This window comes from Penicillium psychrofluorescens (assembly GCF_964197705.1).
Source record: "Penicillium psychrofluorescens genome assembly, chromosome: 1".
Lineage (NCBI taxonomy): Eukaryota > Fungi > Ascomycota > Eurotiomycetes > Eurotiales > Aspergillaceae > Penicillium > Penicillium psychrofluorescens.
Genome location: NC_133439.1, coordinates 4,176,817 through 4,204,002, shown reverse-complemented (window position 1 = coordinate 4,204,002; position 27,186 = coordinate 4,176,817). Strand labels below are relative to the sequence as shown.

Sequence of the window (27,186 nt, the reverse complement as noted above, 5' to 3'; positions counted from 1 at the left end):
CGACTACCATGTCTAGTGCCGCGGCCTGACTCGATGCCGGACAACCTCCGCGCGGCCCAATCAGTTGGCCGTCATGAGAGGGGCTTTGGTGACAACGAGCCGGAGCTGCTGCTTAGCATGGTTTAGCAGTCGGCTTTCGGATGTCTGGGCCGACCCGTGTGGATTATCTCCTCGTATGCAGTCCGGGGATGTGGGGAAGCCAGGATCCGGGGTGCCGCAGAGGATCGGTGATGAGTCCCGATCTCCGTTCTTCACCCACCCCTCGGTCTAATGAGGACCGCGGGGCAAATGGGAGAGAACGATACAAATGCAGCTTCAATCGCAGGTCTTTTTTGGTCATTGACTTTGATTTTCGATCCGAAACATCATGCCTCAGAAAGAAGTCTGTCCGCGAGGATACCAGCCAGTGCCCGTGCTAGCAGCGCATGAGGAGACCTCGCTACATCTTCGCTCGACCAGCACCAAGGGCGAATTCGACTTCACCTTCGAGACCGTCCGCCAGAACCTGTTCCGGGTGACATTCACCTCCGCGGGCCGTCCCATCCCGCCGTATCCCAGCGTCACAAGGCCGGCCACCGATCTACACAATGTGAATGTCTTCACCAAGACCGATGCCTGCTCCAAGACAATAAGTGTCGGCGACATTACTGCCTCGATTGAATGGGCACATAGCCCCGTCCTCTCACTATCCTGGACAGGCTCCGATGACAAGCCCCTGCACCGCGATCTTCCATTGCGCTCATACGTTACCGACGCAGCGGGGATCGCGAACTACTCGCAGCATGACCAAGCCGCGCTCCATGTCGGACTTGGTGAGAAGCAAGCGCCGATGGATCTCACCGGGCGCAACTTCCTGCTCTCTGCCACAGACTGTTTCGGATATGATGTGTATAACTCCGATCCGCTCTACAAGCATATGCCATTGCTGATCAAGGCCACGCCCGAAGGCTGCGTGGCGTTATTCTCGACAGCTCATGCCCGAGGCATGTGGTCTGTTGGCTCGGAAATCGACGGGCTGTGGGGTCACTTCAAGGTATATCGCCAGGACTACGGGGGTCTAGAGCAGTACCTGCTTGTCGGCAAGACGATCAAGGACGTAGTCCGGAGCTATGCTGAACTCGTGGGATTCCCGTTGCTTGTGCCTCGGTGGGCATATGGGTATATCTCCGGTGGATACAAATACACGATGGTCGATGAGCCGCCGGCGCACGTCGGTCTGCTTGGGTTTGCGGAGAAGCTGAAGAAACACGGCATCCCGTGCTCGGCGCACCAGATGAGTTCCGGGTACTCCATTGCAGAGACGGAACCTAAAGTCCGCAACGTCTTTACCTGGAATAAACACCGCTTCCCGAGTCCCGAGGAGTATATTGCCAAGATGCACGCGCATGGCATTCGGCTGTTAACAAACATCAAGCCGTTCCTGCTGGCGTCTCATCCGGACTTTCAGAAACTGGTGGATGCCGGGGGTTTCTTCAGAGACCCCGACACTAAAGAACCGGGGTATATGCGTCTATGGAGTGCTGGGGGTGCTACTGGTGGCGACGGGTGCCATATCGACTTTACATCCGAGGTAGCCTTCAAATGGTGGTACGACGGGGTGCAGAGTCTGAAGCGCGTTGGAATTGATGGCATGTGGAACGATAACAACGAATACACGCTTCCCAACGACGACTGGACGCTAGCTCTCGATGAGTCTTTAGTGGATAAGAAGAATGTCGAGAACTCGGTTGGGCTGTGGGGACGGGCAATGCACACGGAGCTGATGGGCAAGTCTTCGCACGATGCTCTGCAGGATATGGAGCCCAAGCTGCGCCCGTTTGTCTTGACTCGGAGCGCCACGGCAGGGACGCAGCGGTACGCGGCTAGTTCCTGGAGCGGAGACAATGTCACCAGCTGGGAGAGCATGAAGGGTGCGAATGCGTTGTCTTTGAATGCCGGGATGTCCTTGTTGCAGGTACGAATGCTCACGATTCCTGGGATATATGCATCTCTGCTAATAAAATATAGTGCGAAGGACACGACATCGGTGGTTTTGAGGGTATGTCTTAGCCCTAACTATTTAGATGTGACGCGCACAGAATCAGAACTAACCATATGTCTCTGTCTATATCCAGGTCCCCAGCCCTCACCCGAACTTCTCCTCCGCTGGATCCAGCTAGGAATCCACTCCCCCCGATTCGCAATCAACTGCTTCAAAACCTCACCGGACAACTCCTCCGTCGGCGAGGTGATCGAGCCATGGATGTACCCCGAGATCACACCGCTAGTGCGTGACACGATCAAGCGGCGCTACGAAATGCTGCCGTACATCTACTCCTTAGGACTGGAGAGCCACCTGAGCGCAACACCGTCGCAGCGCTGGATCGGATGGGGCTTCGAGTCCGATCCGGAAGTGTGGACAAAGCAGCTCAAAAAGGGCGAGGAGCAGTTCTGGTTCGGCGACAGCATTCTGGTGGGAGGCGTGTACGAGGCCGGCGTCACAGAAGCAAAGATGTATCTTCCACGCCGGAGCGGAGATTACGGGTACGTGAACATGAATGCGCCGTACGAGTACTTCGCCTCTGGACAATGGGTGTCTCTCCGGTCTGAATGGAGGGAGAGCATCCCACTGATTGCGCGGATCGGGGGCGCGATCCCGGTTGGCAAGTCCGTTCACACGCGGGTTCCCGGCGACGAGACGGCTGCATCCAAGGCTGTGCAGGAAGTGGATGATTACCGTGGTGTGGAAATCTTCCCGCCGAAGCGTAGCTCGCATGGCCATGTCTTTGCGAGCACCTGGTATGAGGATGATGGGATCTCGCTCCATCCGGCGATGGCATCTTATACTGTCAGCTATAGTTCGACAGAGGAGAAAGTGCTGGTGGACTTTATTCGGGATGAGAAGAGTGGGTTTGTTCCTGCTTGGAGGCATTTAGATATCATTCTGCATCACGGGGATCCGAGGCGCGTGGTCTCGGCTTCGGGGCAGGAGGTGTTGTACAAGGGAAGCGATGCACGGGGTCGTGAGGTGTATACCGTCAAGATGTGATGTGAATCCGGCATAGATGTTATTTGTTATAGAAGATAGAGGCCAAAGTGCAGAAACATATTGAATTTATGGGCTTAGGGTTTGCTGAGAAGGAAAGGAAACTGTTAATACACAAAAAGGTATGATATGATATGATAAAACACCCAGAACCACATAAATCACCTATCTGTACAATCCCTACTAGTTCTGCTTCTTCGCCTGTTCACTTCCAGGCGCAGTGCCCGTGAACGGATCAAGACGCAGAGCCTGAGCCGTGATCGGCTCGTAGGTGGTCTTGCCCTCCTTGGCCATCGCCATCCGTCGCTCCTGACCCGCCTCACCAGCCCGTCCCAAAATACCCGCGATCAAGGTCGTTGCGCGCAGACTGTCATCATTAGATGGGATGGGGTACGTCACGCGCGTGGGATCCGCGTCGGTGTCGATGATGCCAATCGTCGGGACATTATTGAGACCGCACTCATGGAGAAGCACCACGTTCTCCAGCGGATTGAGACAAACCACCAGATCAGGCTTGAGAGGCGGCCGATCCGCAAGATCCGCCTTAAAGTCAGGCAACTCCTCGTCGAGCGCATTAACCACCTTCGTCTCACAGTGTCCCAGAATCTGCTGACCGTTTGTAAGACTGCCCGGAATCCACCTTTCAAAAAGATGATATCCCCTCGCCAACTCGGCAGCCCGGACGACGGACTGCTTCTGGCCCTTGCGCGTGCCAGCGAACAGAATCAGCCCGCCGCGCGCGGCGACTTCTTCGACAACCTTTGCTGCGCGCCGCAGGTACGCGGCTGTCACGTCCAGCGAGATGATGTGCACGCCTTCACGGATACCGAAGATGTACCGCGAGTTCTGCGGGTTCCAGCGCGAGGTCGAGTGGCCGAGATGTGTCTGGGAGGCGAGGAGGAGCTCGAGCGTGATGTCTGAGGGTTTGGGCGGGTTCTGGAGGAGGGAGTCTGGGTTGTAGGCTACTTTCATGGAGGTTCCCATTCTATTGAAGCGGTGTCCTATTTGGGGCGAATAATGTCAGTGGCCTGGAATTTATGAGACAGACGGTCTCGGGGTAGGACTGACGGTGCGTCGCCTCCTTCTTCCAACTCGCTTGGCCCGGTTCTGCCGGTGCCACCGGGACAATTTCCTCGATAATCTTTTCCGGCTCGGCCTCGGGTAACGGGGTATCTACTACTGGCTCCATCGGTGGTGGTGTTGGTATCTCGGAAGAGAAAAAGCGACTGGCGACCGGAGTCCGGCGCAGGGCCAGGAATTGGCGGCCTGGAAGAGATTAGTTGCTTTCTGAGGATCTCAATGGAACGGAGGAACATACCTTGCCGTGCTGCTAATTGCCGTACAATCATGGCTGGCTGGGGATGGTTGGATGGATGATGGAGAAGGGAAGGACGAACTTTTGGCGGTCGGCCTTGGCAGTGGTGCCTGTGTGCCTGAGGCAGGAATGGTTCCATGGCGCGGCATTATTTATGGCTGATCTAGCGAGGGAACTACTTGTCAACAAAGGAGATGATTTGGATCATATAGTCGAATAGTTGAATACACTGCTACTATTGGATTGTAAAATTGAAAAGTCCATCGGACTGGAATCATCGAAGCAGAGGCAATCGCATTGCAAGACCGGTATGAGGATAAAAGTAAACTAATAATACCAATGCATCATCATTCAAAAGCCTCGCTGGCATGAATTAAAAAAAGAAAGGAAGGAAAAAGGAAGAAAGAAAAAAAAAGCCAACACCGGCGTAAACGTCACGCAATCCGACAGAGACAGAGACAAGAACAGGCATGGGAATTCATCAGCGTCACAGATTCATCATGCGAGAAGCGTCTATCTCTTGTTGAAGAAGCCGCCCAGGTTATCCATCATGGAGCCGCCCTGCGAGGACGGAGAACCATAGCCGGGGGGAGGAGGACCACCGTAGGGACCTCCCTGGGGAGTGCCAGCGTTCATTTCCTCGCGGCTCTTGTGCTTCTTGATAGCGTCTTCGGCAATGCTGCCAATGATGGCGCCGCCGATTGTTCCGAGGAAACCGTGGCCGGCCTTGTGTCCGGCGAAAGCGCCGCCGGCACCTCCGGCTAGGGCTCCAGCCAGGCCGCGCTCGCCGTCTTGGGCTTCGCCCGGAGCGCCCTGCTGCTGTTCATAGCCACTGGAGGGGGGGTTAGTATGTGGATGTGGTAGAAGGGAAATGATTAGGGAATCTCAAACTCACCCCTGACGGTAGGAGTCTTGCTGGCCATACTGCTGCTGCTCGCCGTACTGCTGCTGGGACTGGCCGTGCTGGGACTGTTGCTCGTAGCCCTGGTTGTAGCCCCCGTACTGCTGCTGTTGGGGCTGCTGAGAATAGCCACCATACTGCTGCTGCTGCTGGTCGTAGCCGGGTTGGCCGTACTGGGGCTGCTGCTGACCATAGCCTTGCTGACCATAGCCCTGCTGACCATAACCCTGCTGGGGAGGGTAGCCCTGGCCGTAGCCTTGGTTGTACTGGTTGTAGGGATCAGACATGGTGGGTGGAGTGGATGATGGGGATGAAGTTAGATGATGAAGATGAAGATGATGAAGAGAAAAGAAGAGGAGGGGCAGGTGCGAGTGTTTATAAATGTACAGTCACAGGGCTGACCCCCCACATGCCCACGAAGGCGCAGCTCGACTGAGCCACACTTGAAGCGATGAGTGATTATTCTTAGTAGCGGTAACTAATAATGCATAAAATCGCACAGATTACCTAGTACAGCACGTACCTCGAACACCGCCACACTGTGTGGCAATGCGAGGAGGACAATCCTACGTTCGTCCGATTTGCCGAAACGAGTTCTTCCATTGTTGTCGGTTCCGGATCTCACGGCTACCCATCGGCGCTAACTACCGTCGAGACGTACGTACTCCGGCCTGGGCACTGCAATTATGAACCATTTGCCGACGATTATTATTCGGCTGCCTATTACAGGAATGTTATTATCGACAAGCGAAAAATTGTCCACTAGTTACAGGGGTCCCATCTATAACCCACTATGCCCTAACACCAACCAGACGATGACCAACTCACCCGATCAATATTTAATGATTGTCACCCAGACCAACTAAACTAGACACTACAAATGCATCTGACCCGATCACGCCGATCGGAGATCCCATCGTGCTACCCTACCCGCCAGACCCACTGGCTAGTGGTTCCCTGCAATGCAGACCGGCAAGAGTAACAGAGCCCCTAGAAGGAATATATATAGATATTAAGATAAGCCCAGTCATGGCGAAAAAGAGATTGGACTTACCTCTCACGATAACTATAAGTTGTTGGACTAGACTAGGAAATGTGGTGGTTAATATTACTTCTCTACTTCGGCCTCGCTCACGCCCGCGCCCGCTCCACCGTCTATCTCATCCGACACGGCGAGAAACCAGCCGATCCGACAGACCATGGCCTCAGCCCAGACGGCATCCGCCGCGCGGAGTGTCTGCGTCATGTTTTTGGTCCCGAGTCGGGCTATGAGATTGGACATATCATGGCGCCGAGGGTGAAATGGAGTAAGCTTACAAGGAGTTTTCGCATTAACCGGGAAATACATAACACAATAGTCAAGTAACTACCAATTGGTCATACCGAATTAACTAACTACTTTTTCGGGGGAAGATGGCGCACACAGACGTTCCTATGACACCGTCCTCCCGCTCGCACTCGATCTCGGTCTTGATATCGACACTTCCTGTTCCCGGAACGATGTCGAATGTGTCGCGGAGACGGTTCTGTCTTATGAGGGCCCCGGAAATATGTTGATTTGCTGGCGGCATGGACGAATGCGTGAGATTGAGATGTTGTTGGGTGTTCTGGAGCTGCTGGAGTATCCGTCGAATCGGTCAGCGATTTGCCTTTCTTTGCATTATGTTTCTGACAACTAGTAGATTCGACCTTATCTGGACGACTCCTTATCCCTATAACAATATCACGGATGTTCGGGATGAGGAGTGTCCTGGGTTGGATGTGGCGGCAGGACTTGTGGTGCAGGGTTGATGAGATGGTGGATAGTATATGGCATTGTGGAAAATTGAGTTATTTCAGAGTCATTCATCTTGTATCTGAGAAGCATTGCTCACAGAAGTTATTCATTTCAATTTTACCCTGGTCGCTATCACTTGGAAGCATACGTAATTGCTGCTGTGGGCAGGATACTATATAAACATCTGCCAGTAGGTTCGAACCGAGTTGACTGTGTAAGAATTATACTAGTGAGACAAGTGATTGTTTCGCTACTAATCTATTCCTAGCCAACTGACCAATTTTTCACTGATCATTCTCATCTAAAACTGAACTTATACTTAGTTGAGTATGTAAGCAGGAAAAAATGTTTGGCGGTGAGGGAGCCGAGCGGAGGCTTTTCCTCATCCCCCAAAATTTTCGAGATTCCCGTTCGCCAGCCACGCTTGTCCTTTACACTGTAGGAAAGATGGACGACATCGAAGTATGTACACCATTCCTCCTGTGATCAACTAGACTGACATCCCCAGGAACGGCTGCGAAGCCACGCACAGGCCTTCGACGGCCTGCTGTCTTTAATCCCCGCCAAATACTACTACGGCGAGGACAATAATGTATGTCTCCCCTCTTTTGCTAGCCAATCTGGTTCTTACCAAGTATTTCTTCAGGATCAATGGAAGCGCAAGAAGCAGACCAAGGAACAAGCCCGCGAAGCCAAGCGTGCAAAACTCGACCCCGAGTCCGCCAAAACGGCCAAAGATGTCATGGACGAGAACGCACGCAAGCGCAAGCGAGAGGCTGGTGCACGAGACTCTGATTCCTCGGACGGAGAGCTTGGCTCGGAAGCGCCCAAGGAAGGATTGAACCGTGGCAACGCAAAGCCCAAGAAGCAGAAGCAGGCGGAAGATCCTGCGGCGGCGGCTAAGTCAGCCGCAGATGCAGAGGCCAGGAAAAATGAGAGAGAGGAGAAAAAGGCTCAGAAAAAGGCTACTCAGAAGGAAAAGAAGAAGGCCAAGGAGACGGCCAAGAAGGAAAAGCAAAATCAGCAGGCTGAAAAGCCTGCACCCGCCAAACCAGAGGAAGCCTCCGAGGCTGAAGATGACGATGAAGATGGTGAAGATGTTGCTGCCGAGGAGGGGTTCTCTTTCCAAATGGACCAGCCCTCATCGGCCTCCTCTACGCCCAACTCCCCCGATGCCTCCAACCCCCAATCCGGCAGCTCGTCCATCTCATCCATTGTCCCCCCCACCAACTCCGAGTCAAAACCTCTCAAACCTACCCCAGAAGAACTGAAGCAGCGTCTCCAAAAGCGTCTGGACGAACTACGAGCCAAGCGGCACGCAGATGGGTTGAACGGCAAGCCGGCCCGCAACCGCCAAGAGCTCATCGAGGCCCGGCGACAGAAAGCCGAACAGCGCAAAACACACAAGAAGGAGCTGCGGCAAAAGGCCAAGGAGGAGGAACAGCTCAAGAATGACGAAGCCATGGCACGGAGGTTTTCGCCTGGCGGCTCAGGGTCGCTGCTTGCTTCTCCTCGCTCGCCCGTTGATTCCGTGGGGTCAGCGTCCAACAATTTCTCCTTTGGCCGTGTTGTTTTCACAGATGGCCAGCTTGCCGACTCGTCATTGTCTGGCGTGAGCGACAAGCCCACACAGCGCGGTGCCAAGGACGCCGCCGGGCAACTCAAGGTCGCCGAAGCGAAGAAGGCCCGTCTGGCCGAGATGGACCCGGAGAAGCGCGCCGATATCGAAGAGAAGGACCGCTGGTTGAACGCGAAGAAACGTGCACACGGCGAGCGTGTCCGTGACGACACTTCTCTGCTAAAGAAGGCGCTCAAGCGCAAGGAGTCCGCGAAGAAGAAGTCCGAGCGTGAGTGGAGGGAGCGGATTGACACCGTTGCCCGGGCCAAGGACCACAAGCAAACCAAGCGTGAAGATAACCTGCGCAAGCGGCGAGAGGAGAAGGGCAACAAGGGCAGTAAGGGGAAGAAGGCTGCTGGTGGAGGCAAGAAGAAGGCCAGACCTGGGTTTGAGGGCAGTTTCAAGGCCAAGACGGGTGGGAAGAAGAAATGAGGAAGTGAACCGAAGAAAAAAAAAGTGATTTTCGATTGAGACGAGACGAAGATATCCGTTCTTGGTGTCTGGTGTTTTATATTGCGCTGTTTCGACGGCATCATATTTCTATCATGCATAGGTAGCGATTTGGTTCTTCTGTGAATATGATTATGTTTTCAAATATGATTATTTTTCGACAGTAGGAATGTATCAGATTTTTTCTTGATTGTAACCTTGTAAGGTGCTAGTCCGGGACATAGGAAAAAGAAACGATAACGGAAGACTCGAACAGAAAATTCTTTCGAGATCAGGTACAGGAGACAGACGGGGGGGCACTTTATATACAGGATGGGTGTTTGGGGGGAATATTGTTCTTTTGGCAGAGTGTGTAGCCACCAAGGCCAGTGATTTATCGGTAGGGAGCATCGGCACGAGCAGCAGCCGCGATCTCGGGCTCCCACTTGTCACCGTTGGCCAGCAGCTTCTCCTTGTTGTACAGCAGTTCCTCACGGGTCTCGGTAGCGTATTCGGCATTGGAGGCTGGGAAACAGTTAGTTGATGTCCTCTTTGTCTTATATTCCCGGGGGCAGAACACTCACTCTCGACAATGGCGTCCACGGGGCAGCTCTCCTGGCAGAAACCGCAGTAGATGCATTTGGTCATGTCAATATCATAACGGGTGGTGCGGCGACTTCCATCCTCGCGCTCCTCAGCCTCAATGGTGATCGCCTGGGCCGGGCAGATGGCCTCGCAGAGCTTGCAGGCGATGCATCGCTCCTCGCCGGTGGGGTAGCGGCGCAGGGCGTGTTCACCACGGAAGCGGGGGGAGATGGGGCCCTTTTCGAAGGGATAGAAGATGGTGTACCTGAATTGAATTGATATGGTGAGAATGGTGGGCTCGTAAATTTCGCACTTTCGGTCCAGGGTCGACGACTTACGGCGGGCGGAAGAACTGCTCCAGCACGACGTACATGCCGCGGAAGATCTCGGCCATCAGGAAGTACTTGCTGGCCTTGTCGAGGGACGACTCGCCACTTTGGTCCCATCGCTTGGGCGGGGGCAGACGGAAGCCCGATGGGGGAGGGCCAGCAGGCGTGGCGGCGCGGGCGGCCGAGGTGGAAAACGGAGATGAGGAGATGATGAACGGGGTACGGCGGACAGCAACCAGCCGGGAGACCGACATGGAGGCCATGATGGGCGACAAGGGGGGGATCTGGAGAAGGTGGTTTGAGGATGTGTGCTTGGAGGAGTGGAAGGAGTGGAAGAGGTGTTGGCCGTGAGTAAGCAGGTCATTCGGAAGAGTTGGGTGCTGATTGGCTGTAACAGGATTTTGCTTCCCGAGCACCACCGACTGTGACTTGATCTCCTTTGTTACTGATTTTCTAACTCTCCTCACCTCTTCCACATCCCCCCCTCCCATCATCATGTTCCGCTCTGCCATTGTGCGCTCCCTGCGGGCCTCGGTGCCTCGTGCTATCCGCCCATCCACCCCCTTCCTCCGCAGCTCGCCCGTCGTCGCGCGTGCGCAATTCCAGCCCTGTGCTGTCTCCCAGGCCATCCGCTTCTACTCTGCTCCCGCGGGTCTGGACCAGAAAGAGGTCGAGGGTCGGATAGTGAACCTGCTGAAGAACTTTGACAAGGTGCGTGATGGCGCGTTGTGATACAATTGTGAAGTCCGTGCTAATGAGAGTGTTGATACAGGTCACCGATGCCAGCAAGGTCAGTGATGGATTGCTCTCGGCTTGACCCGAACCGAATACCAACTAATGCCCGGTAGATCAACGGCGCCTCGCACTTCTCGAACGACCTTGGACTGGACAGTCTGGATACCGTCGAGGTGGTGATGGCCATTGAGGAGGTATGTGTGGCTGTTTCCCTCGGAGAAAGCAATGGCGGTATATCTGACACCGCAGCAGGAATTCAGCATTGAGATCCCCGACAAGGAGGCCGATCAGATCCTCAGCGGTATGTGCAACAGTCTTGCAAGACAGGAAAAGACAACGCTGACCTCATAACAGTGGACAAGGCCGTCGAGTACATCCTTGCCCAGCCCGACGGTATGTTTCTCCCCCGTCTCGTCCCTTCGCCCTCTTTGACTCTCCGTTGCTAATTGGTCTCTAGCCCACTAATTCACTAGATGCCGGGTTGGGAGGATCGAATAGAACGGTCTGAATGTATTCGGAATCCATGTGGTTTTTTTGGTCCTTTCTCTATCGTGTATATCAATCCCTGAAATGCTTTCTACTCTAAACCTGTAGTTTTTTCCCTCTATAAATTGTGTCGTGAATCCCTCTGATGGTCGTCGTTCATATCGGATCGGGCTCCGCGCTGAACCTAAGACCACCTAACAATCCCGAAGCGGACCCGGCGTGCCAACTGCAACATTTCTTTCAGTCTTTCCACTCACGCCCTTGTATCCCACCCCAACCATACTTTCCACCTATCTACCTACCCATTACAGTCAGTCGGTTGACTATCACCATATTCCCTCGGTCGGGCACGCGGCCTTTGGATCTTCCCGCCCCTGACACCGAAAAAGTCCCACTTCCGCAACTTCTGATCTTCCTCCCCCCCAACCAAACCCAACCCAACACACTTTTCGGCTAGCTCACAACCACCTTTAAATGTCCGCAGCCGGGGGCTTGACTCGCCGACGAGGCGGTGGCCGCGCTGGCGAAGAGCAAGATGAGAGCCGCGTGTCGTCGCCGGTCTCGCGGAACGGCTCTGCAATGGACAATCGAGGCCCCGAAACATCCTTCACCAACACGGAGAATGGCCACAAGATCGCATTCGACCCGCGCGACCTCAGCGAAACTGCCGAGCGGAGCAAGCAACCAAAACTAACTCTCATGGAGGAGGTGCTGCTGCTGGGGCTGAAGGATAAACAGGTGCGTGATGGCGGCTTGTGTTCGAACCCGGCGGGTGGTCTAATGGCGCAATAACAGGGATACCTCTCATTCTGGAACGAAAACATCTCCTATGCCCTGCGAGGGTGCATTGTCGTCGAGCTGGCCCTCCGCGGTCGGATAAGCATGCAAAAGGACTCGTCGCGGCGCCGCTTCCCCCTGGCCGACCGCGTGATCGAGGTCATCGACGACACATTGACGGGCGAGGTCTTGCTGGACGAGACGCTGAAGATGATGAAGTCTAGCGAGAAGATGAGCGTGAATACGTGGATCGATCTATTGAGCGGTAAATGATTTTACATGTCTGGTCTCGAGGCCCAAACTGACCCTTTCTTTCTTGGCAGGGGAAACATGGAATCTCATGAAAATCGGGTATCAACTCAAGCAGGTGCGCGAGCGCTTGGCCAAAGGTCTCGTCGACAAGGGCATCCTGCGCACCGAAAAACGCAACTTCCTCCTCTTCGACATGGCCACCCACCCCGTGGCCGACGGCGGCGCCAAGGACGACATCCACCGCCGTGTCCGCAACATCTGCAGCAACCGTACCGTCATCATCCCTCCCACCACCTGGCTCCCCGAGGATTCTGAGTACCGATACCTGCGCACGGTGAGCATGGTTTGTGCGGCGTATGCGGCCAACGTGCTGGAGAATGCGTTAGTGACAATGAGCCATGAGGCGCGCGAGCGAGCCTTTGCTCAAGTGGATGAACTGCTAGCCGAGTACTCGCAATGGCCATTTGGGCGACGGGCAGGCGGCTCGCAGTCTATCGGGGCGAACCTGGCCTCGATGATCAATGAGGAGATCAACCGGAACAAGGATAGAGAGCTCCAGATGGAGGTACGTTTCCCCCGTCTCTATCTTAAGACACACAGAGAGAGAGAGGAAGAGAGAGAAAAAGGATCATTTACTAATTATTGTTCAGATTGTTGCGGCATGCTTGAGCGTTTTCACCAGACTCGATTCGTTACTTTGAACCGGGGTGTACCGTAGTACTCTTTTTTTTTTTCATTTTCTTCACTTCTTCCTGTTCGCTCATGTAGTTTCTGTTGTCAAGCGGGCGGACTCTTTTCTTATAAGGTCAAAATGTCACGGGTCTTTTCTTCTTTTCTTTCCTTTTCCGTATCAAAATCCTCAATTGACGCGCACCACCACCATGCCTCCCCGTCGACTGCCCGCCGTGGCCGCCGCCCCAGACGCCAACAAGTCCGCGGAATTGATCAAATCCACCACCGTCTCCGGCACACCAAGCACTTTCCCTGCCTCGACCAACCCTCCAATGCGCATCATCGACGCGCCATCCGGAGCAACAGCCACAAGCTTACTATGCAGCCCCCGATCCGGAGACGCAGCCTGCTGCGCGGGCCGCGAGTCCACCGCCGTCAAGACAGCGCCATAGTTTCGCACCACGCCCGCCTCGTGCGCCTGCCGGTACACTTCGCCGCCTTCACAATCCAGCACAACATCAACGGGCTCCCAGCGTCGCTGGCGGAATGTCCCCGCCAGATCGCACTCGTCGCGCGTAGGCAGGTGCGGGATCACCAGCACCTCGTCGACATCCCACTCGCGCCGCATGATGTCCGCCTCTGTCGCTGTGCAGCTGACGCAGATCCATGGCCGCACGGGGAATAGCTTGTCCGCCCGCAGTAGCTGCACCGTTATCCGGCCGACTTCGCAATCCCGCGCGTTGGTGACCAGCACCCGCAGCGGCGGCACTTTCTTACCATGCCCGTTACCATTGCCATTGCCACTACCTTTCCTGAAAAGGCCGTATCCGTTGCCATTCCATTTCTTCCCATCTCTATTGCCGTGGTTACTATTCCCATTCTTATCACGGCTGATCCCATTCGCTGTGGCATCGGGATCCAGTCCCGCATACCGGAAAAGAGCGTGCCATGCCGTGAGCGCCGGCAATGCCACAGAAGCTGCTTCAGAGGCACTGATATTCCCGGGCTTAAAGGCCAGCTCGTCCTCGGTGGCGAGCGTATAGTCCGCCGCGCCGCCGTCGCGGAAGTGACTGATCAGGCCGAAGACGATGTCGCCGATCTTGAACCGCGGACCGGACTGCCGCTCGTGGTCTGCAGTGGGCGTGCTAATTACAGTTCCGCACAGGGAATGCAGCGGGATTTGTGGCGTGGTCTTGGTGGGATTAAGCGTTCGAGCGAGCCGCTGCTCGTCGTGGCAGAATGCCGCCGTTTGAACCTTCAACAGGTACTCGTGTGCTGCTGGTTGGGGCGTTGGGAACCCCGTGTCCAGGATTAAGCCGTCTGGGCCGGGGAGGAGGGCTTTACCGGACTCCTCGGTGGCCGTTTCCGGTGTTGGGAGGTGGAGGGTGTAGTACAGGGCGCGCATGGAGCTCGGAACGAACGTTTGTTCGTTCATTGTTGCCGATGCGGGCTTGGCTGGTTTCATTTTGAATGCAGATGCTCTAGTGATTACTTGCCTGGTACTTCTCAATTATCTATATGCTATAAAGCGAAGTATATAAACGTCCCCGAAATGGCATAACACTGACGTTGGCGATTACCTCAGCATTGCCTCAATAGAACTATACACCACGGCCGGGCAAGTATAGCCCCAATAAATAAATGCCCCCCTTCTGTCTGGAATATAATAACAAAAGATCGACTACAAAACCTGATCCTCCATACCCAACCCGTCCACAAACCCATACAACTTCTCCGGATCCTCAAACACCGTCCACATGTGCCTCGGAACATCCTTGAACGCCGCCTCAAACCTCTCGTCCTTATTCTTCTCCTCCATCCCTTGCACATAAGTCACCTTGCGAATAATAATAGCGTGCACCCAGTCTGGATACTTCCGATACATATCCCCATACGCCTCAGGATCCTTCTGCGTGGAATCGCCAATACACAGCACTCTGCGGCGCGGGAACCAGCGCCGGATCTTCTCCATGCGATCAACCTTGTACTCGAGCGTCTTCTCCGTGAATGACTTGATCAGCCCGCTGAGGTCTAGCCAGGAGTAGTCGCGCAGCACCAGCGTGCCTGGACAGTACGTGCTGTGCAGGAAGCCATGCAGGAACGGGTATAGGTTGTAGGGGGATGCGCTGAGGTAGAACCAGGTCGGGTTGAGCTCGGCGTGGACGTGTTTGTAGAATTCCGGCATGCCCGGCGTGGGCTGGGGGTCGTCGACGAAGGTCGTGCGCAGGATCCCCGTTGACTCGGATGTCTGCGTGATTTTGATCGTGTCGTCGATGTCGGAAATCACGAGCCAGCCTTCTGGCGCGGCGAAGAGCGTGTTCGTCGGCATCGCCAGGCTAAACCCCTGGACCTGCGGCTGCACGCTTATGCCGTCTGACATGCCCTCGCTGGCCATGTTGACCGTCTGGCTGATAATCCCATTGCTATCGGAGGGACCAAGCGCATGGGTCTGCTCCGATTCAAGCAGTGTCAGGGTCTTGGTCGGGGACACGGGGTCAAGAAACGGCCGGACACGTTCCTCGATGCGTTTCCGGGCTACAGTGTTGCCGCCCACTTCGCCATCAATCCCGACCTGGTCTGCGATGTTCGCAACGAACTTGCCCACATCGTCTCGGCCTTCTTTCTCGAAGATGCAGGCGACCACCTCGGCCTGCCATTGTCCGTCGTCGCCGTTCTGGTATGCGGTGTTGTCGAATAGCCAGACAGAGTTCTTGGTGGCATCTGCCGGCTGCGCGAGCGGGTTTTTCGCGCCGAGGATGGAGGTGAAGAAGTTGAGGAAGCCCGAGCCCCGCCGTTCTAGCGGGGGCGGCGAGGTTGGCGTGGTGGATTCGGCATCCTCTCCTTGGGTCGGGGGTTGCTCGGTTGAGATTTCGGTCGGGGTGGCCATGGTTTGTACCAAGTCTGTTAATGGAAGTGGTCAAAAAGAAAAATGCATAATAGCTCCGAGGGACCGGAAGTAAGTAGCCCACATGTAAGACTAGTTCGTCAGTCAGGGGCGGGAGCGACGCTGATCATATAGCTAGCTCCGTTCGTCAGTTGGTTGGTTTCGGTTAGGGTTCCTACTACGTACTTCGGACCATTCACTCTTGTTGAAACACCATCATGGCTGTGTCGTTGGTGTTCGTATAGAGCCTGCACCCTGTCAGCTTGTGCGTCATGCGTATCTATTCCCTGTCAGATCGTGGCTGTGGCATCTGCATCTCATCAGTTGACAGCGGGCCGGTCAGTCAGCCAGTCAGTGGATGGGTGGCAACTGATAACTGACATCCTACCACTATTCTACCACTATCGCCATAATATACATCAGCCAACACTATCCTAAAGTTCCCAGTCTACCCCGCGTGAAGCCATCTATAATATTCCCTAACAGTAAATTACTGTTAAGTCTAAGAATCGCCTGAGCTCCATTTCCCCTCTAGAATGACGGCGGTGTGGCTCAATGGTAGAGCATTTCTCTCCTAAGGAAAAGGCTGAGGGTTCGAGTCCCTTCACCGTCGAACACATGCTATTATGGCCTGCCATAATGCTCTTTTTTGTCCCCAAAACTCTGCATACAACGGAAGGAGGAGTTTTTTTTTAAGGCTAAATGGCGCTGTAGTTCCGTTTGATCTGGTCTGGTTGAGGGAGGTTGTGGCGTTTATCAGTTGACTAGATCAAGTGGACATCCTATCATCTTCCTGAGAAGAATGGTACACTTGGCAGCAGGCCTGAGACATTGCAGGTGTGCCTCGTGGGGCCTTCCACGTCTTTTCCGGCTCGTATCTAGAGTTATGAGTAGATGAGATGAAATGCAGATTCTCCTTCCATGTTTCTAATTAGTTTTTGCTCCTACTAAAATGTCCAAACCCAAGACATGACAAAAAAAAAATAGTAGATAAAATGCAAAATGCTATGCCGTCCTCTCCCCATTCCATCCGTTAGACTAAATTTTTCAGGTCTTGCCCTGGGTATCCTTAAGAGAGACGATCTGATTCAAGACAATCTTCTCAGGCGTCGAATCGCGATCAACCGCAAAGTACGCAACGCGCATACCCTGAAAGCGGATCGAGTGCTGGTTTGTTGCCAGATCACCGGCCGCGGCATTTTTCTCCTCCTTCGGCCAAGGCGCCGAGGCAGAGATATCCCGGAACCCGGTCTCGATGCAAGCATCCTTGTAGATCTGCTCGGAGCCCGGGTTGATATCAGCCAGGAAGCCGCCCGGGTGCGCGGAGGGATCCTCGGACTTGAAGAGCGGGTTGAAGATGCGGATCTCGGCGCGCAGCGGGCTGTTATGCGCGGAGGACTCGCCGACCCAGTGGATGAACGTCTTGCCCTTCTTGGGCGCAGCGCCTTCTTCGGGTTTCTCGTATTTTGCGTATACGCAGGTGACGGTTCCCGTGGCAGGGTCCTTGTCGAAGGAGGTTGCGGTGATGGGGTAAGGCACTCGCAAGAGACCGACGGTCTTGCCAGGCGCAAGACGGAAGTAGTCGGGTGAGTCGACCTCACGGAAGTCGGAGCGTTCGATGTACACCGTTTTTGTGAAGGGGACGTTGTGTGTGCCGAAGGAGGGTTCCTTGGAGAAGGGAACGTCCACCATCTCGACGTGGTCGTCGGGCAGGCCGTCGATGACCACCTTGAGGGGTTCCAGGACGACCATGAGCCGTGGCACGGTGGTCTCCAGGTACTGGCGCACGATCTGGTCGAACTTGGCCATTTGGACGTTGATCACGGCCTTGGTGACACCGAGGTCATTGACGAACGCTAGAATTGCGCCCGGAGGCACACCGCGACGGCGGAGCGCGATGAGCGTGTACAGACGGGGGTCATCCCAGTCGCGAACATGACCCTCCTTGACGAGCTGAAGAATCTTGCGCTTGGAGAGCACAGTGCCCGTAATATTAAGTCGACCATACTCGCGCTGCATAGGTCGGTAAACCTCCAGCTTGTCGCAGAGCCACTCGTACGAGACACGGGAGAGCTCGAACTCCGTCGTGCACAGTGAGTGCGAGATCTCCTCGATGCTATCGCATAGACAGTGCGCAAAGTCGTAGGTCGGATAGACCTTCCATTTCCCTCCTGTCCGGTGGTGCTGCTTCTCCTCACTGTCCATGATGCGCCACGCGAACAGATCCCACATCTGGGGGTTGGGATCCTCGAGATCCTGCTTCATGCGCAGCGCCGCCTCACCCGCCTTGTATTTCCCATCCCGCATCGCGCGAAACTCCGTGATAGACTCGTCGATCGGCCGCGAGCGGTGGCTACAGGCGTAGCGCTCCCCGCCTCGCTGGCCACCCTCGCCCTCGCCGCGCTGGGCTTTGATCTCGGCCTTGGTGCAGTGGCACACATAGGCTCCGTCACGCTTGATCAGATCCTCCGCGAGCTCATAGAGCCGGTCGAAATTATCGCTGGCGCACGTCTCCCGCACGGGCGTGAAGCCTAGCCAGGTCACGATGTCGCGGATGGCGTTGTAGTAGCGCTCGTCCTCGCCTTCAGGGTTGGTATCGTCAAAGCGCAGGATACACTCGCCGCCGTAGTGTTTCGCAAAGCCGAAGTTGATCGCGATGGCCTTGCTGTGGCCAATGTGGAGGAATCCGTTGGGCTCGGGCGGGAACCGGGTGCGAATCTTGGGGACGGTCTCCGACAGGGGCTTCTCCTGGTAGACATCGGACAAAAAGCCAATCTTGAACATGGCATTCGGGTCGCGGGGAGCAGGAGTCTCGTTGGCCGCCTTTTTGGGCTTGGGCTGGCTCTCCTTGGGCTTGGGGTTCGCTTTCCTCGCTGCCTTTTCCCTCTCTTTCTGCTCCTTCTTCAGTCTGCTTTTGGAGATGGTTTCTGAGGCCTCCTTGGGCCGCTCGGGCAGCTCGGTAGGCTTTGCTGGGTCCATGGTGACTGAACAAGACTGACAGCGGAGAGGAAAAAGACCAAGGGAGGAAGTAGTGGCGGGGTGTTTGAAGATAGTAGAAAAGATAGCAGTTGGGCTTATCAGTGGTTCGCTTAGTGGGTGAGTCAGATCCCCACGTGACCGAGATCTATACAAAACAAGGCGATGAAAGCGAAGTCATGATTTAATAGTGACAGGGGTATGGTAAAATATGTACAGACGGGAATCAAATGCGCCAATGTCCACCAGAGCCAGAAATCCACACCAAAAAGCAATTGATACAAGGAACAAATGGTAGTCACCACGATATGTGCACTGGAGAAGACTGTTGGGGTCATCTCCATGATATGAGTAAATAATGTCGTGTGGGAATGTACAAGGCAGGGATAGAAACAGAACCAAACCGGGTCGACCAACATGCGGGGTATATGGCGGAGTATCGAGTAACAAAAAAGAAGGAGAGAGAGAGAGAAGGAGAGAGAGAAGAAAAAGAAGGGAGAGACAGGGTTAGAAAAGTTGCTTGGTGTCGATGAGATCCGAATTCCCAGGCCGATCCCGCTCCATGTGGAACCACCAGTCGCGGCCCATCTTGTGATTCCAGGAACCCGTGCAGGTATCCTTCTCCCAGGGCAACGCAGCAACAGAGTTGAGGCTTGTGGATGTGGCTGGCGTCGAAGGCAAGGCCGGACTAGTATTTGACCGACCAATGGTGTTTGGCCGGACGACGGTGTTGGATCGACCGATGCTCCCCCATCCAAACCGCGAGGGTGGGCTGGAAGCCGGCGACAGCGGTTCTTCGGCGGGCGGGTTGGTATTGCTGCGGTGGAGGCCGAAGCAATCGACGCCGACGCCCGCTGCATACGTGAGAGACTGGTTTGATGCCAGTATTTGCTTCCACCCGGTCAAGCCGCCGTCTGATTCCTGACCCTGGATATCTGGGCGAAGGAGAAATTTGGGAATCGATGCCCCCGTCGCAGGGTCTACGACGCCCACACGTCCCATGAATGCCGGCATGTGGAACGCATAGACTGTCGCAGGAGTGTCGGCGTCTTTTTCGCGGAGTTGGTGTTTGAACCGCTCGCTGGCAGCCCAGATGCCATACTCATCCAGCTCAGGCTCTGGATCTTCATCAAACGAAGCCGGAGTGGCGCTGTCGGGCATGTAGTCATCTGAGTAATCTTGAATGACGACCTGCATGCCGGATTCTGTGTCCTTGACAGCCATGTCGATAAAGGTCTGGGCGCGAATTCGGGCAGAGGTCAAGTTGTTTCCAGCGGGCAGCGCAAGCGGCCGAGTACTGACAGAGCCGTGAGAGCTGCGGGGGAGACTATACCGGTCTGGTCGAAGGAGCGCTTGTCCCTTTGTGATGGGCCGACAGACTGCCTGGAGCACTCCCGGAGGCTCCACGTCAGAAGGGGCGCGAAGGGTTTCGAGGTGAGGGAATCCGCCCGACAGGATACTCTGGGCGAGGTGAGAGTTGGGGGTATCGGAGTGTTTGGTAGGTTTTTGGAAAGGGAGGGTTTCGAGTTGGGTGAGTGCTGCGTGGGGGTCTGGGCAAGCGACGTCCCAGTGAAGATATTTCAGACTCGACGAGGCAAAGATGGGCTGGAAAATCATGCCTTCGCTGGGCATGACAGGGCACTGTCCAGTTTGGACTATCTTGAGTCGTTCGAGTTGTCGGAGTGAAGACAGGATTTTTGAGACGACCAACAGTGATTGAATGTCCTGCTCGACCAGAACGAAGGTCTTGAGCGAGCGGGATTCCGGTCGTGATGTGTACTGCGAGAGACCGGCATCGGTGACCCCGGGCAGGTTCTCCAACCGCAACGACTCCAACGGGGGCAAACATAACAGCGCGCTATCACCAAAAGCCTCCTCGTCAAAAGAGGAGATGCACAGATTGCGGAGTGATGGCAAGAGAGCGAACATGCGCAAGAAAATGCTAGGCTCTAAAGCATTGCTTTCGTTCAGGCTGTAGAGAGCGAGGGTTTCCAGATTCGACCACGAGGCATGGTAGTCCAAGAATTCAAACATCTGCGATGGGCCCAAGCTTCCTGGGCAGGAGGTACTCCGGGGAGACACTTCAGAAACCTCAGCCGCCTCGCCCAGGATCCATGTGTGCTCCTTGAGTTTCTTGCGGGTCGACAAGGCATGGGTCAAGCGGTCGAATTCATGGTGGTACGGGATGGACAGGCCGAGTAAGCGTTCGAGGTTCGGGCAGACCATAACCACCGATGCAACAATATCCCGATACTCTTGCCATTGGGCGCTGTGTTTGGTGGTAGTGAACAGCAGATCCATCTGAGGAACGCGAAGCTCTTGCACAAGATTGGCCAACAATTTGCGCTCGCGCAAAGTCCGTCTCAACAGCTTCAGTCGACTGCCCCGCTTGAGACGGTACTTCTTCAATTGGGCGGGGGAATCGTTTCCAACAATGTGAATGCTGTTATATCTATCATTTCATTAGTACTGGCTTTGCCATCCAGTCAATCATAGTACTCACAGCTTCCCTCTCACGGCCTTCTCCCATGATCGAGAGGTCAAGGACAAGGCATGCACGTCGCGTTGAAAACATGTCGTGCAACCCGTCTGGTGCGGTCCCTTGTGCAAGTACTCGAGGTGAACGAGAATCACATCGTAGACATCCTGCGGGAGGCGTCTTTGGAAGGGCTCGACCAATTTGGGCAAGGATCCCACGGAGTCGAACTGGCGGTATGAGGAAGTGGGTGAGGTGGGCGAGTAGACAGTTGGCGCAGTCGAGGTGGTGTAGTTGGTCCTGTAGGAGGATATGGAAGAGGTGCGCGTTTGAATAGGGTGGATGGTCACCGGGAATTCGTTGCAATGCGACGAGGGGATGGTGGTGTAGGGCACAGCAGCGCTCTCGGGTCTACTGGCGACAACACTCATCGTGGCTTGCGGTCGCCCAGCATGGGAGGCGACGAGAGGAGCAAGGGATGGGTGTGGCGTGTGTGTGGGGGGGGTTTGTTGACACTGAAGAATGTACAGAAACAGAGAAAAGAGAGAGATAGAGAGAGAGCAAGTGCCAGGCCTGAAGAAGTCAAGAAGGTCAAGATGGCTTGGCGGGCGTGCGCAGACACCATCGGAAACAGTTTAGGGCCAAGCGCTTGTTTAGGGGGAGACAGTCGATCTGCCCCCACAAAAGGAATGAGTTGATGTTCTTCTGGCTCCGCTCCGCTCGTGCTAGTCTGCCCTTAGTTCAGGGGTAGTCTTCTCTTTTTTTTCCCCGAATTACCACTTAGTTTTGTCGAGTAACAGTCGGTGACATAGGATTGGATATGGGACGAGCAAACTAGAAATCACTTGACCCAGCTAGAACAATCATTGCGTTCTAGTGACCACCCATCACGAACTCGAAAGGATGGTTGTCCAGGACGGTTCGTGAGCGGAGAGCATTAACCCCATTCGGGACAAGTGTGATGGACTAGGTGGGTCATGCCCCTTTTTGTGTTTTTCTCTTTTTTCCTACTGCAACACCTGAGGCATGCGTTTCAGAGGTCAGTCTTCGCCCCAAGGGATGGATGTCTATCGTTGCATTTTCTTCTACGTAGTAGGTATGTACACGGTATATGTATAGAGCTCTACCACAACCCTAGGTGCTATATATACAACGTCTAAACAATAATTCGAACGATACGAGCAGGTCCAAGCCGTGAGACATGGGCGCCTCAAAAAGGGAAACAGCAAGTGCCGGCTCAAGGGACCCTGCGCTGCCAAGGGCGCTATCTGGGCCACCGAAGGTTCTGTGCTCGCTGCGCCGCATGCCATGTCCCGGGACGGAGCGGCCGAGCCGTACGTGCAGTCTACTACCCGCCGTTGCTGTAGTTATGTACAGTAGTAGTGATATTAGCTGGTGGGTGAGGAGCCACACCCGTGCTCATGGATTTAATATTACTGGCCGTGCCTAGCCCCGGGCAGAATCTCGGAGAAAGGGGCCAAAGCGGGTAAAATGCCCTCAATATGGGCGCCATCCTCGTTTATCCACAGCATGGAGATCCAATATCAGATAAACAGTGCAAGAGACAACTGAAACACGATCGAGTGGGGACAACCGTGCCCCATTTTTGTGTGACGGGGGGCCCAATTGTGCCCTGAGATCTGGTCCGGGCGTGGAGAATGGCGCTGCGTTGATTGCACATTTGGAATTCTTGTGGTCCACTGATGCGCATTGGACCTTACAATGTGCCCTCTGCCGGGTCGTTAGTTATTCAAGCCTCTGGAACATGCAACGGCATTGCTTGCCTTCGAGAAGACGACAAGGTGTTTCAAAGGATGATATGATGCAATAAGACTAGCTCGCCCTTGGCTTAGGCTAGGTATGGTATTGCAACCTATTCTTAGAATTCACAGTTAGGCCCTCTCCTCAGAGAACCGATACACCACGTCCCCAAAAGCACTCGTCGGAAACACATAGAACCATCTCAAATCCTCTGATCCCGTGTTCACAACAGCATGCTCTGCATCCGGAGGGATGTAGACGGTACTCCCAGCGGAGACCGGGTACACCGTTCCGTCGATGGTGACTTGTCCGACGCCGTGCAGGATATGGTAGAGCTCCGCCTGCACGTGGCGATGTGCGCAGAGATGGCCGGTGGCCGGTAGGCAGACGGCTATTCCCGCGCTTAGGTCTTGGGTGGATGTTTGGGGGGCGGAGATGAGTGTGTGCCAGGTGAGATTGCCGTTGGAGGTGTCCGGGAAGGATTCGTGGGGGGTCTGGGAGGTGTAGCTTGCGGGTAAGACCACTGGATTGGTAGGAGAAGATTTAGAGGTTTGCATTTTGGATGGTTGAGTGAGATGTATCAAAATCAATGGTGGTTCATTGCTTTCTATAGGTGTATAGTTCGGGGCGACAATGGGATGTGGAAACCGTTTCTCAAAACAGTAAATGAGTCCCCATGCATGACGGTGGATCTGATAAGATCCAACCAACCAGTCATACATTCTGGCTCGAATTCGGACTAAGTAGACTATTCTAGATCTTCATAGACAGTGATGTTCCTTAAGAATTCATGCGCCATGCTGTATGTTGGCTGAATAACTATGGCATCATTGACAACGATATACTTCGGGACAGTTCCGATCGCTGATCCACCATCATCCTTCGAGCTTGAAAGCCATGGACGGGGTCTATAAAACAACAATCTACGTTTCCATTCTCAGACGAGACTACAAATTACCCGTGATTAAATATGACTAACAAACACCACAGACCTACATCGACACCGCCGCCGTAAACCCAATGACAGCGCCAATCAACGGAAACACCGACCTCGCCAGATTCAACGCAGTCCAGTACCTCAACACTCCCGGCACCTCGGCATCATCTTTCGCGCGCTGCGCCTTCTCCTGCGTACTCAGCCCCTTCGCAGACCCCTTATCATCGCGCGTCGCATGCGCCGTCAACATCGCATTCGAGTTGGTGATCATCACCACCGTCCAGGGGACGATGCTCATCGTCACCACGATAGCTGTCGCGTAGCACGTCGTCCAAGTGAATCCATACATGGGCGACGCGCCCGCGTCGCGCAGGGTCCAGGCGAGGTAGCCGTTTGCGAGGGAGGACGCGGCGGCGAGGGTAGGGAATGTGTCGTGGCCGCGGCTGAAGAGGAAGAGCCATTGGTGCGTGAGGTGGGAGATGGGTGTTCCGGGAGTGGAAGCGTCGGATGAGGACCGGGCTGAGAGGGTGAGTGTTGGGAGGCCGATCCAGGACAGCGTGGAGATGCCACCTGGTGGGTGAGCGTTAGCTAAGTAGCTTGTGGAAGATGTATCGTTTGATGGGAGGGAACAATACCGGCTGCGAGGGCGCACCCGATAGTGCCGAAGGCTTGCGCAACTCTGATATCGGTAGACATGATGCTGGAGATGAGTGAGTTGGTGGTGATGTTCTGGAGAGATTGAGAAGTAGAGGAGAAGGGGGGGAGGATGCTTACATTGATACTGTCAGTTAGGCGTCCCAGGGGACGCCTAGAATGCGGCGTGTACGGCTGGCATGAAGCCTTTGGATGGCGAAGGTTTTCGGCTTGCCTGCCTCTATATAGATATGACAAATAGCCTGAATACCATCGTTCTCATCATTGTCGAATCAGACTACCTGGTAGATTTTACTAGTGCATACGCAAATCCCGCACTTCCACCCATAACTAGGATCGAATCATCTCTCTACTGTACTCCTTGCAATTCGCAATCAATACCCTACCATGCAGTTTAATATTTACTTGCTCTTGCCATGACACGCTAACCTCCGATCTCTAATGCCGCGCCACTGACTGGACCGGGCCAATAGCGGGGCCCACCTCGGACTTTACGGCGAGTACAACCACCTACGAACTATCTACTCTCTCTCTCTCTCTCTCTCTCTCCCTCACCCTCTATACACACCACCATGGTCCCCTCCCAGCCAGCGCCCAAGCCCGGCGAGGCCAAGTATATCGATTTTCCCAGTTTGCCCGCCGACGCAAGACACCCCGATGGCTCGCTCGCACTCAACCGGTATTCGTCCACCACCACCCGAGGTCATGACTTCCCGGGCGCACGAGTAAGTATGAAGCGCAACCCAATTGAGCAGGAGTCTAACGGGTACAGGCAATGCTATTCGCAGCTGGCGTTCCAGACAAGCAGGCCATGGCGACCAGCCCGCACGTTGGAATCGCCTCGGTCTGGTGGGAGGGCAATCCGTGCAACATGCACTTGATGGATCTGGCGAAGACTGTCAAGAAGTCTGTCGGCGAACAGGGGATGATCGGCTGGCAATACAACACCATTGGCGTGTCCGACGCCATCACCATGGGCAGCGAAGGAATGCGCTTCTCGCTGCAGACCCGGGAGATCATTGCCGACAGCGTCGAGACGGTGACCTGCGCGCAGTGCCATGATGCATGCATTGCTATCCCGGGATGCGACAAGAATATGCCCGGCGTCATCATGGGCATGGCGCGCCACAACCGCCCCTCGATCATGATCTACGGCGGTACCATCCAGATCGGCTACTCGGAGTTCCTGCGCAAGCCCATCAACATCTCCACCTGCTTTGAAGCTGCAGGCGCCTACTCGTACAACACCCTGCGCCAGCCGGATGATGGCGGTGACACTAGCAAGACCCAGGATGAGATCATGGATGATCTGGAGAAACATGCTTGCCCCGGCGCGGGTGCCTGCGGTGGTATGTTCACGGCAAACACCATGGCCACGGCCATTGAGTCGATGGGCCTGTCCCTGCCGGGCTCGTCGTCAACGCCTGCTGCCTCACCCTCGAAGATGCGCGAGTGCGTGCGAGCGGCCGAGGCCATCAAGGTCTGCATGGAGAAGAACATCCGGCCGCGCGACCTGCTGACCAAGCGGTCGTTTGAGAACGCACTGGTGATGACGATGGCGCTGGGCGGCAGCACCAATGGCGTCCTGCACTTCCTGGCCATGGCACGCACGGCGGACGTGGATCTGACGCTCGATGATTTCCAGCGAGTCAGCAATAAGATCCCGTTTATCGCCAACTTGGCCCCCAGCGGCAAGTACTACATGGCCGACCTGTACGAGGTCGGAGGCATTCCGTCCGTCCAGAAGCTGCTTATTGCGGCGGGCTTGCTGGACGGTGACATCCCCACCATCACGGGCAAGACCCTGGCTGAGAACGTGGCGTCCTTCCCTTCGCTGCCGCAGGAGCAGTCTCTGATCCGCCCATTGGACAACCCTATCAAATCAACTGGTCATATTCAAATCTTGCGTGGCAACCTTGCCCCCGGTGGAGCGGTTGCCAAAATCACCGGCAAGGAAGGCCTGCGCTTTACCGGCAAGGCCCGCGTCTTCGACAAGGAAACCGGGCTCAACGAGGCCCTGGACGAGGGGCGCATCCCACGCGGTGAGAATCTGGTTATTGTCGTGCGCTATGAGGGGCCCAGGGGAGGCCCGGGCATGCCAGAACAACTCAAAGCCAGCGCTGCGCTCATGGGCGCCAAGCTGACCAACGTGGCGCTCATCACCGATGGTCGCTACTCCGGGGCCAGTCACGGGTTCATTGTTGGGCACATTGTGCCCGAAGCTGCGACTGGAGGCCCTCTTGCTGTAGTGCAGGATGGAGACATGATTACGATCGACGCCGAGAAGAATGAGATCTCGATGGATGTGCCCGAGGCGGAGCTCCAGGAGCGGCTGCGCCAGTGGAAGGCGCCGGCGCCGACCGTCACCCGGGGTGTCCTGGCTAAATACGCACGATTGGTGGGCGATGCGTCGCATGGCGCAATGACGGATCTTTTCTAGTATTTAGAGAATCAATCAAGAATAATACGTATCTCTGCATCTCGATTTCTTCCTCTATAGTTCTGCTGGAGCAACCGGTTGTAGAATGCTGACTCATCCCCGTCCTTCCACGCTTTACGCTTCTTTCTTGTGATTCGCAGTTCTTCACTGCTTCAAC

The 27,186-nt window shown here is 55.0% G+C and overlaps 15 protein-coding genes and 1 non-coding gene across 16 annotated transcripts; 7 read left to right on the top strand and 9 right to left on the bottom strand.

The window, feature by feature from the left end:
• Positions 1-367: 367 nt before the first annotated feature.
• PFLUO_LOCUS1571 (uncharacterized protein) lies at positions 368-3,028 on the top strand (the record flags this gene model as incomplete). The annotated part of the gene is made up of 3 exons (XM_073778624.1): positions 368-1,954; positions 2,008-2,038; positions 2,115-3,028. 3 exons carry the CDS (start codon positions 368-370, stop codon positions 3,026-3,028), a joined length of 2,532 nt encoding a protein of 843 aa, XP_073635660.1.
• Positions 3,029-3,208: 180 nt separating this feature from the next.
• PFLUO_LOCUS1570 (uncharacterized protein) lies at positions 3,209-4,374 on the bottom strand (the record flags this gene model as incomplete). The annotated part of the gene is made up of 3 exons (XM_073778623.1): positions 3,209-4,026; positions 4,094-4,291; positions 4,344-4,374. The coding sequence occupies 3 exons, from the start codon at positions 4,372-4,374 to the stop codon at positions 3,209-3,211; spliced, it is 1,047 nt and encodes a 348-aa protein (XP_073635659.1).
• A 479-nt stretch (positions 4,375-4,853) lies between these two features.
• On the bottom strand, positions 4,854-5,528 carry PFLUO_LOCUS1569 (uncharacterized protein; the record flags this gene model as incomplete). The annotated part of the gene is made up of 2 exons (XM_073778621.1): positions 4,854-5,172; positions 5,236-5,528. 2 exons carry the CDS (start codon positions 5,526-5,528, stop codon positions 4,854-4,856), a joined length of 612 nt encoding a protein of 203 aa, XP_073635658.1.
• A 1,015-nt stretch (positions 5,529-6,543) lies between these two features.
• Positions 6,544-7,032, top strand: PFLUO_LOCUS1568 (uncharacterized protein; the record flags this gene model as incomplete). The annotated part of the gene is made up of 3 exons (XM_073778620.1): positions 6,544-6,548; positions 6,668-6,877; positions 6,924-7,032. The coding sequence occupies 3 exons, from the start codon at positions 6,544-6,546 to the stop codon at positions 7,030-7,032; spliced, it is 324 nt and encodes a 107-aa protein (XP_073635657.1).
• Positions 7,033-7,465: 433 nt separating this feature from the next.
• Positions 7,466-9,068, top strand: PFLUO_LOCUS1567 (uncharacterized protein; the record flags this gene model as incomplete). Its single annotated transcript, XM_073778619.1, has 3 exons — positions 7,466-7,480; positions 7,527-7,610; positions 7,665-9,068. The coding sequence occupies 3 exons, from the start codon at positions 7,466-7,468 to the stop codon at positions 9,066-9,068; spliced, it is 1,503 nt and encodes a 500-aa protein (XP_073635656.1).
• A 391-nt stretch (positions 9,069-9,459) lies between these two features.
• Positions 9,460-10,242, bottom strand: PFLUO_LOCUS1566 (ubiquinone oxidoreductase 23 kd subunit; the record flags this gene model as incomplete). The annotated part of the gene is made up of 3 exons (XM_073778618.1): positions 9,460-9,590; positions 9,650-9,915; positions 9,989-10,242. 3 exons carry the CDS (start codon positions 10,240-10,242, stop codon positions 9,460-9,462), a joined length of 651 nt encoding a protein of 216 aa, XP_073635655.1.
• Positions 10,243-10,474: 232 nt separating this feature from the next.
• Positions 10,475-11,179, top strand: PFLUO_LOCUS1565 (Vacuolar protein sorting-associated protein 74; the record flags this gene model as incomplete). The annotated part of the gene is made up of 6 exons (XM_073778617.1): positions 10,475-10,690; positions 10,752-10,769; positions 10,828-10,908; positions 10,967-11,015; positions 11,069-11,107; positions 11,172-11,179. 6 exons carry the CDS (start codon positions 10,475-10,477, stop codon positions 11,177-11,179), a joined length of 411 nt encoding a protein of 136 aa, XP_073635654.1.
• Positions 11,180-11,674: 495 nt separating this feature from the next.
• Positions 11,675-12,930, top strand: PFLUO_LOCUS1564 (Vacuolar protein sorting-associated protein 74; the record flags this gene model as incomplete). The annotated part of the gene is made up of 4 exons (XM_073778616.1): positions 11,675-11,938; positions 11,996-12,242; positions 12,301-12,794; positions 12,880-12,930. The coding sequence occupies 4 exons, from the start codon at positions 11,675-11,677 to the stop codon at positions 12,928-12,930; spliced, it is 1,056 nt and encodes a 351-aa protein (XP_073635653.1).
• Positions 12,931-13,088: 158 nt separating this feature from the next.
• On the bottom strand, positions 13,089-14,366 carry PFLUO_LOCUS1563 (uncharacterized protein; the record flags this gene model as incomplete). The annotated part of the gene is made up of 1 exon (XM_073778615.1): positions 13,089-14,366. One exon carries the CDS (start codon positions 14,364-14,366, stop codon positions 13,089-13,091), a length of 1,278 nt encoding a protein of 425 aa, XP_073635652.1.
• Positions 14,367-14,582: 216 nt separating this feature from the next.
• Positions 14,583-15,788, bottom strand: PFLUO_LOCUS1562 (uncharacterized protein; the record flags this gene model as incomplete). Its single annotated transcript, XM_073778614.1, has 1 exon — positions 14,583-15,788. The coding sequence occupies one exon, from the start codon at positions 15,786-15,788 to the stop codon at positions 14,583-14,585; it is 1,206 nt and encodes a 401-aa protein (XP_073635651.1).
• Positions 15,789-16,326: 538 nt separating this feature from the next.
• Positions 16,327-16,398, top strand: PFLUO_LOCUS1561. Its single transcript has one exon. It is a non-coding gene; the product is annotated as a tRNA-Arg (tRNA).
• Positions 16,399-16,832: 434 nt separating this feature from the next.
• PFLUO_LOCUS1560 (uncharacterized protein) lies at positions 16,833-18,764 on the bottom strand (the record flags this gene model as incomplete). The annotated part of the gene is made up of 1 exon (XM_073778613.1): positions 16,833-18,764. The coding sequence occupies one exon, from the start codon at positions 18,762-18,764 to the stop codon at positions 16,833-16,835; it is 1,932 nt and encodes a 643-aa protein (XP_073635650.1).
• Positions 18,765-19,268: 504 nt separating this feature from the next.
• On the bottom strand, positions 19,269-21,668 carry PFLUO_LOCUS1559 (uncharacterized protein; the record flags this gene model as incomplete). Its single annotated transcript, XM_073778612.1, has 2 exons — positions 19,269-21,204; positions 21,265-21,668. The coding sequence occupies 2 exons, from the start codon at positions 21,666-21,668 to the stop codon at positions 19,269-19,271; spliced, it is 2,340 nt and encodes a 779-aa protein (XP_073635649.1).
• A 1,461-nt stretch (positions 21,669-23,129) lies between these two features.
• Positions 23,130-23,555, bottom strand: PFLUO_LOCUS1558 (uncharacterized protein; the record flags this gene model as incomplete). The annotated part of the gene is made up of 1 exon (XM_073778610.1): positions 23,130-23,555. The coding sequence occupies one exon, from the start codon at positions 23,553-23,555 to the stop codon at positions 23,130-23,132; it is 426 nt and encodes a 141-aa protein (XP_073635648.1).
• Positions 23,556-23,990: 435 nt separating this feature from the next.
• On the bottom strand, positions 23,991-24,631 carry PFLUO_LOCUS1557 (uncharacterized protein; the record flags this gene model as incomplete). Its single annotated transcript, XM_073778609.1, has 2 exons — positions 23,991-24,505; positions 24,571-24,631. The coding sequence occupies 2 exons, from the start codon at positions 24,629-24,631 to the stop codon at positions 23,991-23,993; spliced, it is 576 nt and encodes a 191-aa protein (XP_073635647.1).
• Positions 24,632-25,161: 530 nt separating this feature from the next.
• PFLUO_LOCUS1556 (uncharacterized protein) lies at positions 25,162-27,029 on the top strand (the record flags this gene model as incomplete). Its single annotated transcript, XM_073778608.1, has 2 exons — positions 25,162-25,314; positions 25,362-27,029. The coding sequence occupies 2 exons, from the start codon at positions 25,162-25,164 to the stop codon at positions 27,027-27,029; spliced, it is 1,821 nt and encodes a 606-aa protein (XP_073635646.1).
• Positions 27,030-27,186: the final 157 nt, after the last annotated feature.